Source organism: Betta splendens, chromosome 4 (assembly GCF_900634795.4).
Source record: "Betta splendens chromosome 4, fBetSpl5.4, whole genome shotgun sequence".
Classification (NCBI taxonomy): domain Eukaryota; kingdom Metazoa; phylum Chordata; class Actinopteri; order Anabantiformes; family Osphronemidae; genus Betta; species Betta splendens.
The window spans coordinates 7,175,383-7,189,145 of record NC_040884.2 but is presented as its reverse complement, the minus strand read 5'-3'; the positions used below and the strand labels follow the sequence as shown (position 1 = coordinate 7,189,145).

General features: G+C 45.6%; 1 protein-coding gene across 2 annotated transcripts; it reads left to right on the top strand.

Annotated features, from left to right (window-relative positions):
* The first annotated feature begins 357 nt into the window (after positions 1 to 357).
* On the top strand, positions 358 to 13,424 carry ttc39a (tetratricopeptide repeat domain 39A). 2 transcript variants are annotated; one of them, XM_029147847.3, is made up of 21 exons: positions 358 to 548; positions 979 to 1,029; positions 1,179 to 1,229; positions 1,775 to 1,828; positions 5,246 to 5,350; positions 7,343 to 7,474; positions 8,035 to 8,075; positions 8,224 to 8,291; positions 8,414 to 8,478; positions 8,593 to 8,692; positions 8,895 to 8,960; positions 9,425 to 9,533; positions 9,630 to 9,697; positions 9,767 to 9,826; positions 10,019 to 10,180; positions 10,444 to 10,535; positions 10,646 to 10,766; positions 10,852 to 10,963; positions 11,063 to 11,177; positions 11,375 to 11,491; positions 11,686 to 13,424. In XM_029147847.3, the coding sequence occupies exons 1-21, from the start codon at positions 511 to 513 to the stop codon at positions 11,798 to 11,800; spliced, it is 1,842 nt and encodes a 613-aa protein (XP_029003680.1). In that variant the 5' UTR covers positions 358 to 510; the 3' UTR covers positions 11,801 to 13,424. The 2 variants fall into 2 exon arrangements, with proteins under 2 accessions (XP_029003680.1, XP_029003681.2); XM_029147848.3 differs by lacking the exons at positions 358 to 548; positions 979 to 1,029; positions 1,179 to 1,229; positions 1,775 to 1,828 and adding an exon at positions 1,973 to 3,270.
* Positions 13,425 to 13,763: the final 339 nt, after the last annotated feature.

Below are 13,763 nucleotides of genomic sequence, written 5' to 3'. Positions count from 1 at the left end.
AGGCTGTGGGGGATTTCTGCAAACCCAGTGTCACTTCAAGTTACTTCACTTTACTGTTGCATTTTGGATCTAATGAATAGCGTTCTTCTGTTAAACTATACTTAATTATGTGTATCTTTGCCAAAATGATCATTCTAAATGTCTATTTTTGACTAGTGACAGAAAAGCTGATAAACCAAATCTGAGCTTCCAGTTCCTCCAATGCTTGCAGGGAGGAGTGGCGCCTTAGAGCTGCTGCTGCTGCTGCAACGTGGAGGGCGTTAGGACTCCCGCAGCTGCTCTCCTGTGCATTTAAATAAGAAAGCCATTACGGCGGTGATGACGGCGCAGCACACCTTTCCCCGTCAGGGAGGAGGAGCGGCTCTGCCCTCATTCCCGTCAGAGCGAGCTCCGGGCGAGCTGCTCCTCTGGTGCCCTGTCCGTCTGTGAGTCCATCCATGCCCGCGGTGTAAACCTGCTCTCGCCGGGGGAATTCCTGCCGTTTCTCCAGAACCCCAGCCGCCGTGGGAAATGTGGAGGTCGAGCATGAAGAGAGGTGAAAGCAGAAAGTGAGTAGAGAGGAAAGCGCTGCTGGAAATCAGTGCGTGTCCTGGTCCTGTCGGCGCTTGCCCGCTCTTCATACTTCAGAGATAATCCAGGCGTGTTTTATGGGAATCACAATGTGTGTGTGCTGTGACAGAGCCTGTGTGGAACACACACACACACACACACACACACTTATAGCATTATTTGACTGACATGTGACACAAATTAGAGCCAGAGGAAACTTTGCCCCTGGTTTGGATCATCTTAGTCGCTTCTGTTTCCTCTCCCTCTTCCTGTTTTCTCTGTTGTGGTGGCTTCTGCCTGTCTTTCCTAATTAAATAAGTCCATAATGATAAATAATGGATCCCCCCACACTCTCTTGAGTTTCACCCCTGCAGGATTCCAGCATCCTCTCTCACTTTCCCTCTAAGCTGACCTCTGACTTCTTCACAGAGACGCCAGGCAGGTTGGAGACGCCCCCGACAACCCGGACTCACCCAGCCGGTACAGTCACATTGTGCCTACTGCCTTTTAATCGCGCTGTCACAAAGAAAAGTCGTACCTGTGTGCTCATCACATGTTTATTAATAACCCGTAACGCCGTTTGTTGTCGCTGCTCGCCCGTGCGTGCTGACCCGCTCTTCTCCTCTCAGGTTGTCCATCATTAACAGCCCAGATCTGGATCCAGTCCTCACAGACTTCAGGTTAGTGTTTGAACATCTGAATAACAGACATTCAGGTAAACACACACACACACACACATACACACACACACACACACACACACACACACACCAGACAAATACCTTCATTAAAGGTCATCAAAAGGTCAGCGGCATAAACACAGCTTCTCCTGCTGTTCACCATATGAATTATTCAGACAGCGAACCTGAGAATAATGTTGCTGTCAAGTTATGATCATTGACTTATTCACAGAGCAAGTAAAGATTTACAGAGAGGAGCACAGTGTGGATCGGAGGCAGGGGTCAAAGAAAACAAAAGATCTGCCTCAATATTATTTCATTTAGCTTTTCTTCAAGACAAAGACAAGACAGTAATTGGAGAATGTCATCTATAAACCAATGCTGGGAAATAATTCAGCCTGGGAGGGTCTGCGTGTCTCACCCCTGTGTTCCTTTGGCGCTCGCACTCATGTTCGTCAGAGGATAGCTCTCCTTTCAGCTGGGCTTAGTCTCCAGAGATCAGCTTCTTGTCTCTAAACGGCCTCAATTTTGTCCCACTGCTTCAGGTTACAGCTGCCGAGCGATGATGACAGCCCGGAATCAGCAAATCCGTCGAACGGGTAAGAAAGAGGCCTGAACTCATAGAACAGACCCAGAGAAGGTTTGGAAAGGCTCCATCACTGCATGCACTGAACCCTGTTTAATGTCAAACTAATGAGTGAGCAGACTTTGAAAAGCGTCTATAAGGACGGAGGGAATCCCCCTCATATCTCTTTTGCTTTGCCTGTTTTATGAGGTATGTAGCAGACGAAGAGGGACATAAACACAGTCACGAGTGTGATCTTTGCGCTCTCTGTGCTACAGAGCTCAGCTTTCCTGTGAAGCAGCAGCGGATTCACACTGTTCCGCAGTCTGAATCGGATCGGATCAGTTTTATCACCCAGAGCAAACAAACAGTGGTTGAGAGACACTTAACTGATTTTACAGTCATTCATTTCCAGATTCGGCTCAGTTTGGAGGTTAATACTCACCTTGTAGCTTAGAGCAGGAGACAATAAACAAACACATGGTGCGAGTGATGGTCAGGGAGGAAAGACTGTGGTTTCAGTCTCAAAACAAAAGCTTTTTCTTTATTCTACACATAAAATACTGAGCAGTTGTTTTCATAGTTCAAACCTCCTCAGTGTTTGGCTGAGTGTATTTTCTGCCCATCGCTTCATAGTTTATGACACTGGACATTGGATCATTTCATCACAAGACACTCCGGCCCTCTAAGTATGAATGGTGCCGTTAACCCACTGACTGCTCTCTGCTTGAAGTCCTTCTGGAGCCGTGACAGTGAATTAGCGTTAATAGCAGCACGGCTTTGAACTGGATCCATTTCACACGGTGGTTTCCTGGTTCCTCGGCGCACGCTGCAGTGTTGCATCTATGTCTTCTATTTCTGGAGCGTGAGGCCGCCGCAGTGCTCGGGCTGTGCTGCTGCAGCAGACCTTCACATCACAGCGGCGCTCACTTCTCCATCTCTGGCCCCCTGAAACGCAGATGGAGCCTCATGCCTTGAACGCGCTACATGCTGCCATGTTGCGTTTGTGGGCGTTTGGCCTCACCCCTTATCTAGTGTTAACCAATGGGAGCAGAGACTGACTGCAGTGTGTGTGTGTGTCTGTGTGTCTGTGTGTTTGTGTGTGTAAGGCAGCACACATAGACAGTGTATTCTCCCCTTATGTATGATAGTCATCCCAATCTTATTAAGCTCCTTAGCTGCTGTTGTGTCCTTCCTCCTCCTCCTCCTCGTCTCCCTCCCTCTCTACTTCATTCCCCCCCCCCTCTCTCTCCCTCTCTCTCTCTCTTTCTCTCTCTCTTGTTGCTGCTGCTGCTACAGAAAGCGACACAGACCATTACACTGCACTGCTGGAAAGGCCCCAAGCTCGCATTCACTTCTGCTATTTGGATTTTCTCGCTTTCTCTCTCGCTCGGACACACACACACAGACACACACACACACACAGACAAACACATTTTGCCAGATGAAAATGTCAGGAGAGGAACTGCCAAATGGGTAAGAGACGTGGCTGCTGCAGCATGTTGGGATGGTGTGTGTGTCTGTGTCTGTGTGCGTGTGTGTCCCATCCGTCTGGCCTCCGTAGTGCCTTTTCATAGTGTCATTGTGCGAGTTGAATGTGGCTGTTCACCAGAAGCATGTGGACGAACCTGCTCTGCTTACTGAGCACGGCGGGGCCTGCTGGCGTCCTCCGCCGGCTGCAAGGGACCAACCGGTGCAGAGGAACTTGTGCTTTGTCACACTGTGCCTGGGCTGACGCTAAGTGGTTTTATCAGTGCGTCTTTGTGCGCCTTCGCCTGATAATCATCTCCGTAGCGCGAGTGGCTCCCTGGACCAATCAAGACACAATTTCTGACTTGCTGACTCGAAATTAAATTAAATTATGGCCATAACTTGTGGAATGCACATCCGGGAGCCGGCAGCGCGTCCTGGGGTCTGGTGCCATCTCTTTTGCCACACGGCTGTGTTTAACGTGTGATAACCTCCACTCGCTGGCTGAGGGCTGCTCTCATTCCTTCACGTGTCCTCCTGCATCACATTGTTTTTAAGGCAAATGGAATCTCGTTTTCTAGTCGGTCAGAACCAGTTGAGGTGGTTTTCAGTTAAAGCAACGTGTTCAACACACTGATTGTCTACGTAGCAATATAGCAAATTGTGTTATTTTAGTACTTTGTATATTTGTCTTTGCATCGTGTAAACAATGTAATGACACACTGGTTAATTATGTGAAGCCCTGATGTGAAGTCCACATGTAGCTGCTGGGTTTTTTGGGTTCAATGTAATTCTTAGTATTGGTCTTTAGTGTGTTAACTGTTAATAATTAGAGCTTATCATGTAATATTAGTCTTTTGAACTTTATTAACCAGTTGTTGATGTTGCTTCAACTCACCTGGATCTACTTGTTCACTAACCGTAAACCTGTTTTTCAGTTTTTCTGGCATCAGTTGCCTTTTTGCTGCTTTCAGGAAACTCAGCTTGTTGCTGGTCATATGGTGAACACAGGAGTCAGCCGCATGTCATTACCCCGAGAGTCACCAGTCTGAGAGCCTTTATAGTGGTGTGTGTGTGTGTGTGTGTGTGTGTGTGTGTGTGTGTGTGTGTGTGTGTGTGTGTGTGTGTGTGTGTGTGTGTGTGTGTGTGTGTGTGTGTGTCTAATGGGCAATGAATACTGTCTCGTCATTGTTCTCCTCAGTTCTAGGTGTGTTTGCACAGATTCCTGCCCTGCCTCCATCCACTGACATCCTATACGCTCTGTTACGGACGCTGACTGCGTCTCAGCTGCTAGATGTAAATAGGGAACAATCCTTGTGCTCATGTGACCGGTGAGGATTTCACAAGGCTTTTAGCTGGAAATGAAGAACATGACAGTACGTACAGTATGAGTACATAGCAAACAGGTCGTAACGTAGCTGAAGAAGATGAGCTTCCTTCACAGCCTGAAGGAAGAGAAACAGATCTCAGTCACGACACTATAGGCTCCTCACGTGAAGGTCACATGCACCGCGTATTAAACTCTGGAATACACAATAGCGTTGTCAACAGAGTCACACTGTGAGGCATCTGTACATTAGTCAGTAACGCTAGCCATCCCAACACCAGCAGAGCCTCTGTCTGGCCTTCGGGGGCTGCTTTGCGTCTCTGTGTGGAGGAGTGTCAAGACTCAAATAGAGCAAGAGAACTGAGAGTGAGACTAAACCTCTGATGTAGGTCAGCGTCATTCCCTCTCACACACTCTTGTGGATCACTGTCCACAGGAGACACACAATGAAGGGATAGCTGACTAGTGCTAGGGGAATGTAAAATGCTCTGCATCCAACAGTATGTGCCAGATGTTGTGTCGCATGATTGGCTCCTGTGTGGTTTTAAGGATCAGACATGCTGATCAGACACGCTGACCCCAGGCCGCTGCCGTGGCCCGTTCTTCAGGAGAGCTCACCCTGGCCTGCCTCCTGTCTTTGCTCTGCCCCTGCAGGTGCTCGCGGTCCGACCTGTCTCTGGCTCTGGAGGACTGCATGGCTGCCCTGGACCTGTTCCTGCAAAACCACTTTGAGGAGGCACAGGCCCGGCTCAGATGCAGGTACGGCCGCACTAGCTTTTATATTCATTTCAATAGCACGTCATACGTCTGCCTGTCTGTTTAATTAGCATTATCTTGCTTATTCACTGATATAAAAAACGGAAACGTAATCTCAGAAAATGTGCGTTTTGGTGCCTTCACTGTCTCCAGAGGTCGGATTATCTCAAGCTGTGCTTCACCTTTTAGTGTGTGTTTACACACACACACACACACACACACACACACACACACACACACACACACACACACACACACACACACACACACTGCCCCCAGTGTGGCCCTCCAACACTGTGTCATCAGGTTACGGTTCACTGCTCATTCTCTGCCTTATTATTTGTCAAAGTGACATCATTTTCATTGTGTCTCTTTTTGTTGGGAGCCACTGCTTAACATAATATAATATTCAGATAAACGTTATTAGTGGAATGTTCAGGTCAGGTCAAACTGCTGAACAGTAACTTCCCTCCAGCCTCTTAACATATTTCACTAAAGAATTCAACAGACAATAAGGAGTCAGGCAACTTGGAGTTTAGTTTTACATTTGGATTACACCAATCAAACGGAAACATGGCTTTGTGAGGTTTGTTTGCTTTTTGCGGCCCAGGAGTGGGTTTTCCTGGGCTCCGTCTCTCCTGGAGGAGCGAGGGTTTAGCAGAGGTTCTGCAGCACACGCTCACTTCGATGCAGGATGTGATGCAGCATCCACCGTCGCCATGGGGATGGTGACCCCTGTACAAACCGACTAACCTACTGCACAAGATTAGTGGACGTCAGAGGCAGCTGGTGTGCGCCTGTAGCTCAGTATGTCCAGCATTTACATCAAGGAACTGTTCCAGCTGTTATTAGAGCTGCAGCTGATTACATTTGTGGATTTCTGAGCTCCAAAGCAGGCTCATATGCAGCCCAGGTGTTTTCCATCCTCCCATCCAGTAGCAGGGCTTTGCCAGCTCCTTGTTGATACATGCCGCCAGCCCAAGCACAATCATGGCACTCTGGCCTGTGATTCTCCTTTCACGGTGCACAAGGCTTTCGCGAGATACAAACAAAATCATGTTCACACTGATATTAAGACTTTAACACTGTTTTAATATTCGAATGAAGCCAAAAATACTCAACAAATCCTGAAAACAATTCATCAGTGCTGCACTTCCGCGTTGTTACTTATGTGCAGAAAACTGTGGTGGGGAAATGCCGGAAACCTGGCTTTAGGGCTGTTACAAGCAATTGCTGTTGTCTGTTTCGTCCCCAAAGTTGATTTCATAAGAATGAATGAATGAATCCTATAACTTTTATCTCTGCCTGTATATTTATTTATGTCTATCCACATCAGATGTACTTTATATAAAAACCTAGTAAACGTAAGCACAGTCAGTACATATTTATCTGCCTTAAGGCTCCATATCCATCATTTGGAAAACCTGTGCATGCAAATATGTTTTGATGCTGGAACTGTGGGAAAAGTTGAACATCTCAGGTATGCAGCTTGACAGCATTTCTGTCAAAAACGACACGCCTGTTTTTAAAGTCTTAACACATTGATTCTGTTGTGTTTGTGTATGTGTGCAATACAGGCACAAACAGTACAATACAAAGACAAATACACAACACATTAAACTATTTATAGCAGCTGTTATTGTAAACGAACATGGTATTTTTTTAGTTTACTATATTATATTTGAATACTTAGTTGGGATAATGGTTTAGCAAACTTTATTTAAACTAGTAAATCTGTGTGTTACATCTTGTCTCTGTCACGCAGAGAAAACATCAGCTGTGATGTGAAACACAGCTGCTAGTATAAATAGAAACCGCGCTTTCTGTGTAATTCTGTGGCTTTTGCCTTCCAAGTATTTAATCACACGACATGCAAGACTCAGGCTGCAGCGTTTCTCTCTTCTGTGAACCTCCAACCTTTGGTTTGAACATTTATCTGAATTTTTACTTTGCGATGTCGTCCTCAAACACACGCGACTTCATCTCATGTCACAGGAGCAAAGAGAGCATGTACCACGCGCTGACGTATGCCACCATTCTGGAGATGCAGGCCATGATGACCTTTGACCCCCAGCACATCTTGGCTGCAGGAAACACCATGAAGGAGGCCCAGGCCATCTGCCAGCGGTAAGACTCAATAAATAAATAAAATATTCTGTTGATTTGAGCCCCGCGATGAGATGGTTGATTGTTTGATCACTGATTAGAAGCATCATTCAAAGAAACACGCAACATGCTGACATGTCTTTGGCTCACTGACCTGACGAATGTCACAACTGCCTGCCACGGTTTTCCTGGTGCTGCTGTGGGAGTGTGACGGGAGTCAGCGTCGGCAGGCGCTGATAAACGCTCGCTGTCCTTCACAGCAGTCTGGCCTAAAGTCAGCTGTGCTTTTTCCTTCCTAACGCTGTGGGAAACGTAATGCACAGGCAGCACATTCTGGTAACTTTACCCTGCAGGTGCTTCTCATCCTGCCTGTTACCGCAAAGAAGCTGAGTCACTGATTTGCTTGGAAACAAGATAAGCAAAGAATTGCAAACCAGGGCAAAGCTGCTGTAATGAAATCCCAGAGGTTTTCAGCAATGCCGTTAATAACTTATAATTAATAACGCTTTAATAACGTTATTAACGTTATTTAATAACGTTAATAACGTGCCGTTAATAACGCTTTTGTGCTTTTTCATCAGGTACCGCAAGAAGTCAAGCTTTTCCAAAAACTTCACAGAAGGTCAATATATGAAGTATTAACTATATTAACTATATTATTAAATTAATTAATCAAGAGCGGTGCATGTGTACCTGTATAGTCGTGTGTTTTGGTCATTGCTGCTGAGCTTTCAGGATGTCTAACTGTGAAGTCATCGTTTTCGCCTCAGAGGAACTCCACGCTGAAGTGTGCTATGCCGAGTGTCTCCTGCAGAGGGCAGCGCTCACCTTCCTTCAGGTCGGAGTGAGCCTCATGCTGAAATGTGCCACCACAAACCAGTGTTTCCTGGGCTTCATTTAAACTCCTTCTCCTTTCTTTCCTTCCTTCCATCCTCCTCCTCCTCCTCCGTCTCTGCGCAGGATGAAAACATGATCAGTTTCATCAAAGGGGGAATTAAAGTGAGGAACAGCTACCAGACATACAAGTGAGAATCAAGACAGACTGATGTGGTTTGCTCCAGTCCCATTTGTAGTTTTGACTACCTTTTTTACAACCATCATCAATCATCATTGAGTTATTATGTCATTATCTCCTACAGGGAGCTTCACGCTGTTCTCCAGTCAGCTGGATACACTCACGGTGACAACCATGGCCATTTCGAGGGCGGTGTTAAACTGGGAGTAGGAGCCTTTAATTTAGTAAGTAGAAGCTTGTGTGTTGGTTTTTGCTTTCAAACAGTGGTTCAGGGAAAAGGATAATTCTGCTTCTGTGGTTTGTGTTCATTAAATAAAGTACACGCCACAGTTCTGAAGTCTTTTGTAGGAAACAGTGTCTACTTGTGGACCTTTTTTCAATGTGTTTAGTAAGATCAACAATCCACCGTTCATCTGCTTCCCGCAGATGATCTCCATGTTGCCCACGAGGACGCTCAAGTTGCTGGAGTTTGTGGGATTCTCTGGGAACAAGGTGAGGACGCTGACACGGGACAGAAATCCTGCGTGTGTCAGAAGAGGCTGCGACCTCGCGTTCACCGATTAACTGAAACCTGAACACATTCTGAAGTGGGTCCGTGGTTCAGTTTCACTAGTTAATCCACTCACGCGGAATTGTGCCTGTAATTTATGGTGAAACCTGTGAGTCTGCTTATGAGTTGACAAGCTGACACGTTAGTAAAAGCGCGAGGTGAAACTTTTAGTCTGAACAACTCGAGGGATGAATTATTGAAAAGCCGCTTTGATGGTAACGTCTAATGACTGTGCCATTTCCCAGGATCATAACGTCGTATAATTTATTTAGGCCTTAATGTTTGGTGAGACCGGACTTTTAAAAGTACGCCCTCACTCACACGCTGAGTCAGCAAGAAAATCCGACAACAGACCTCGGTTAAATGTGTATGTGAGTTGAGCCTTTGCTTGTGTGTGTTCACGCAGGAGTTTGGCCTCCAGCAGCTGCAGGAGGGCTCTGCAGAAAGCACGTTCAGGTCCTTCCTGTGCAACATGCTGCTGCTCTGCTATCACACGTTCATGAGCTTCATACTAGGTGAGCGGTGACACACGCACACGCGCAGGTGGCTGCGGCCGCCCGTGAACCCAGGAAGTGTCTCACGGCGAGATCGGTTCTGTTTGTCTCCGACAGGAACCGGCGAAGGGGACGTGGAGGACGCCGAGAAACTGCTGCAGCCGTACATCAGAAAATACCCCAAGGTTTGAACCAGTGCTGTTGCAGAGGTTCATGTTTGCAACGCGCAGCTCCTCAGGTGTTGTCTCTTCTAGGGCTCCATCTTCCTGTTCTTCGCTGGTCGAATAGAGGAGATCAAGGGCAACTTGGATGCTGTGAGTGCACAGATTCACCACAGTCCATTTTAACATTAGTCCTGAAGACTACTAATGTATTTCAGTTTGCTTATCTTGTGAAGCTGAAACAGTTCATAGTGTTATTTTTATTATTGCTATTATCACTTAAGTCACAGGTTTGAAACGCAATTACAAATTTAAGTGCGTTCTCTCCTTTTATACCTTTTTCAGGCTATCAAACGTTTCGAGGAGTGCTGTGAGGCTCAGCAGCAGTGGAAGCAGTTCCACCACATGTGTTACTGGGAGCTGATGTGGTGCTTCACATACCAGAGGCACTGGAAGATGGCCTACTTCTACGCCGACCTCCTCAGCAAGGAGAACTCATGGTCCAAGGTGCAACATGAACTCAGGATAGAGATCGACCCCAGCGCGGGGGGCGTTACAGTAGCACAATGGCTACGATGCATTAACAAGTTCAGTGCTTTGAAGCAAATCTCCCCTCGCCAGCAGATTTAGTGGCTGAAAATGAAACAAGAATCGAGTGTCAAGGCCCGTGTCTGTCTGTAAATGTCACATAGCTCCAGTTTTCTTCCTCCTCAGCTCATTTGAAAAAGAAACGATGGTAGAGCAGAAGTGACCCGTTTCCCTCCCCTCAGGCGACCTATGCGTATATGAAAGCCGCCTACCTCAGCATGCTGACGAAGGACGACTGCCTAACCTTTGGGGAGACTGCGCTCACGCTGTTCAGGTATTAACTAACAAGAGCCTCGTGCACAATGTGTCTTCATTTAAAAGCTGCGCATTCATGTCCCGTTTGTTACTCACATCCGTGGTAGTGAATTCAATTGTGTTTTTCAGGCAGGTGCCGTTGTTAAAGCAGAAAATAGCTGGCAAGTCTTTACCAACAGAGAAGTTTGCTATCAGGAAAGCTCGTCGTTACCTGGCAGAAGACCCCATTTCTCTTCCTGCTCCTCCACTGGTCAGTACTGGAGGGCGTTTGAACGTCCTCCCGCTGCTTTGTTGCTTTGCATTGTGTACATTGTGTGTCTTTGCGTGCCGTGCAGGAGATGATGTACATCTGGAACGGCTACACAGTAATTGGCAAACACAAGGACCTTACGGAGGGCATGCTGAAAACGCTGGATGAATCACAGGCTAAACTGGAGAGTAGCCCGAGTAAGTACCCCCCCCCTTCACCGCTCTGAAACACGTCTGCCACAGAGTTTGCTCAGCATTGATCTGAAGACCTCATCTGCCCTGTTGTGTGTTTGTCAGGGAACGAGTTCACCACAGATGATCAGTGTCTGCTGAGCCTCCTGAAGGGACTCTGTCTCAAACACCTCAGGCGCCACGAGGAAGCCGAACACTACTTCACTCTCGTACTTTGCAAGTAAGGCCCTAAAGCGGGGGGGGGGGGGTGTAGGTGCATATGTAACAGAAAAACAAGGCACCACTTTACTGCCGTGTGCTATCACCACTCAACGCGTGTGCGCTGAGGTCAGAAAGCCCAGAGGTGAAGGGGTTCTTTGTGTATTTTGACTTCACCTGCGCCCGTACGTGACCGCCGCGTTTCGACACTGTCTGCAGCGAGGCTCAGATCAAGTATGACCACTACCTGGTTCCCAACGCGCTGCTGGAGCACGGCCTGCTGTGTCTGGAGCAGGGCCGCAGAGACGAAGCTATCAAACTCCTAGAAGCTGCGAAGTGAGTCCTTTATGCACGTCTGTACTCATGCTTCAAAATCCCATTTTCCACTTGCTCACAGTTTTTTATTGTGCTTCGACCCATGTGTTTTTGTTTTGGCTTTGTTTCTCAAATGAAATGCGCCACTCCCAGACACGTATCTTTGGAGAATTCCATCAATGCTCTAAGAGACTTTTTTTTCTCTTTTTCTTCAGGCAAAATTACAAAAACTACTCCATGGAGTCGCGGACACACTTCCGTATCCAGGCAGCTCTGCACAAGGCCAAGGGCGCTGGGGAGAACGGCATCCACGTCAACTCCAGCCCATGACAGGGGGAGGAGGGCACAGGAGAGCAGCGAGATCATTCTGGTCCCACAGTTCCACGCCGCAGCGCTCGGCCCTGCTCACCCACACACATTCAGGCGGCCTATTTATTGTTTTCATTGTATAAGCTGCCCCGACAGGAGACAGCAGCTCTGTGGCCTTGACTGGCAGAAGCAGGTTTGCTACACGCTCTTCCAGTCATATACTATTTATATCTTATGATGAAATGTACCTTCTTGCTTGGTTTAGAATAGAAACTAATTGAGAAATGTGCCTATATTTACAAAACACTGCTTTTAACTGGCTTGTTTGTCTCAAAAACAAGGCGGCGTTTGTATAGTACATACATACATAAATGTGCCCAGTTCAGAATAGTGGGGTCAGATTTGATGGAGCCAAACTACTAAACATCCCCTATAAATTACTGATGCTTACTCCAAGTGGTTGATATTAACTTTTTAAGCTGGTTGCCTCATTTCTTTTAAGTTAATGTAATTTTACACCAACTGTAAAACATATCATACAACACCCAACCCAATCCATGAGGACTAGAAGAATATTTCATACTGTGTCCTTTAATATACTTTGATTGATATGTTTCACAGAATATGCTTCGGTTATGTTACGTATATATTGTTCATTGGGTTTTTTAGAGTTCATTTTTATTGTTTGTTTGAAACATCCTTTCTTCCTTTAAGACATGTGGAAACATAAATATACCGACACTGAACACCTTTTTTTAGTCTTCTTCTACTGACACGATCAAATTTGCAATCCTGTTATATTTACAGTTACATGTAACGGCTTTTGCACAAATCTTTGTAAATCATCAAGCCTGGGAAACGTTCCAGAGTGAAAATGTTTTGACATGCGACATAGGTTTCCTTACATTTATATACTATAAATGGCACCTTTTACATGAATTGTCCCGTTTTAAGAGGACAGATGACTGTGTCTTTTAGAAAGGCAGACTCCCTCCTTACTTCTCTTGGTGTGTGGGACTGGCTCCAACAGTACTTGAGCTTGAACAAACAGGCCATTCACGCTGAGCAGTGAAGGACTGCGTGCTTGTCCGCCTGTTGCATCTTTAGTGGATGAAGAAGCTCTGAGCAGCAACCATCGCATCACAACTACCTACAGATGGAACTGAAGATCAAAAAAATACTCCTAAATCAATTATTAATTTGTGTTTGAAAAAATACAGTGAATTAATTTATTAGACTTATAGAACTGTGCTCCTGTTCAGCTTATTTAAAAGGGATGTGTCTCCCATTATAGTAACACTTAAACTCTGATGGTGTCTCAAGTGTTGGAATTAGAGCAGTGCTGATTTATTCATGATTAGGCTACAGTTATACAGTTATGACTGTTTCAACAGTAGTCATGCTAGTATATTCTGATAATAAACACAGTTTTATTTTACTCTAGTAAGTTATTAACCTTATTTTGTTTTTGTTTTTTTCATTTGTTCTTACTGGTACATTCTTAGCAAATTCGGTGGCATTGTGATGTTTACAATCAGCATTCTACAGTGGGCATGGCTACCACTGAGAAGAATGACATTCCTGTTAATACTGAATGTATCTGTGATAATATAAGAAGAAATGAACTAAAAATCACCACATCCTATTTTGTGTTTTCTTTTTTTGTTATCTGTGTAACAATGTGTACCGAACAGCATGTTATTAAATTACAGGGCAAAGATGCAAATTACACGTCATCTATTTATCTGCACTGTTTTCTCCACAGATAACACATAACACATAATCAAAGATATATTCTCAAGGAACACTGCCATGATATAAACATAATATTTATTGAAAGAAATCACTGTAAAATACTATATATATCCAAATATTAGTTTGAAGCGAGTACTATTGTTTACAAAACTGGTCTGAAACTGGAAATACAAAGACTTACTTATCGATCTAAGCTGTGTTTATGTTTTTAGCCAAGAGCAACGTGAGG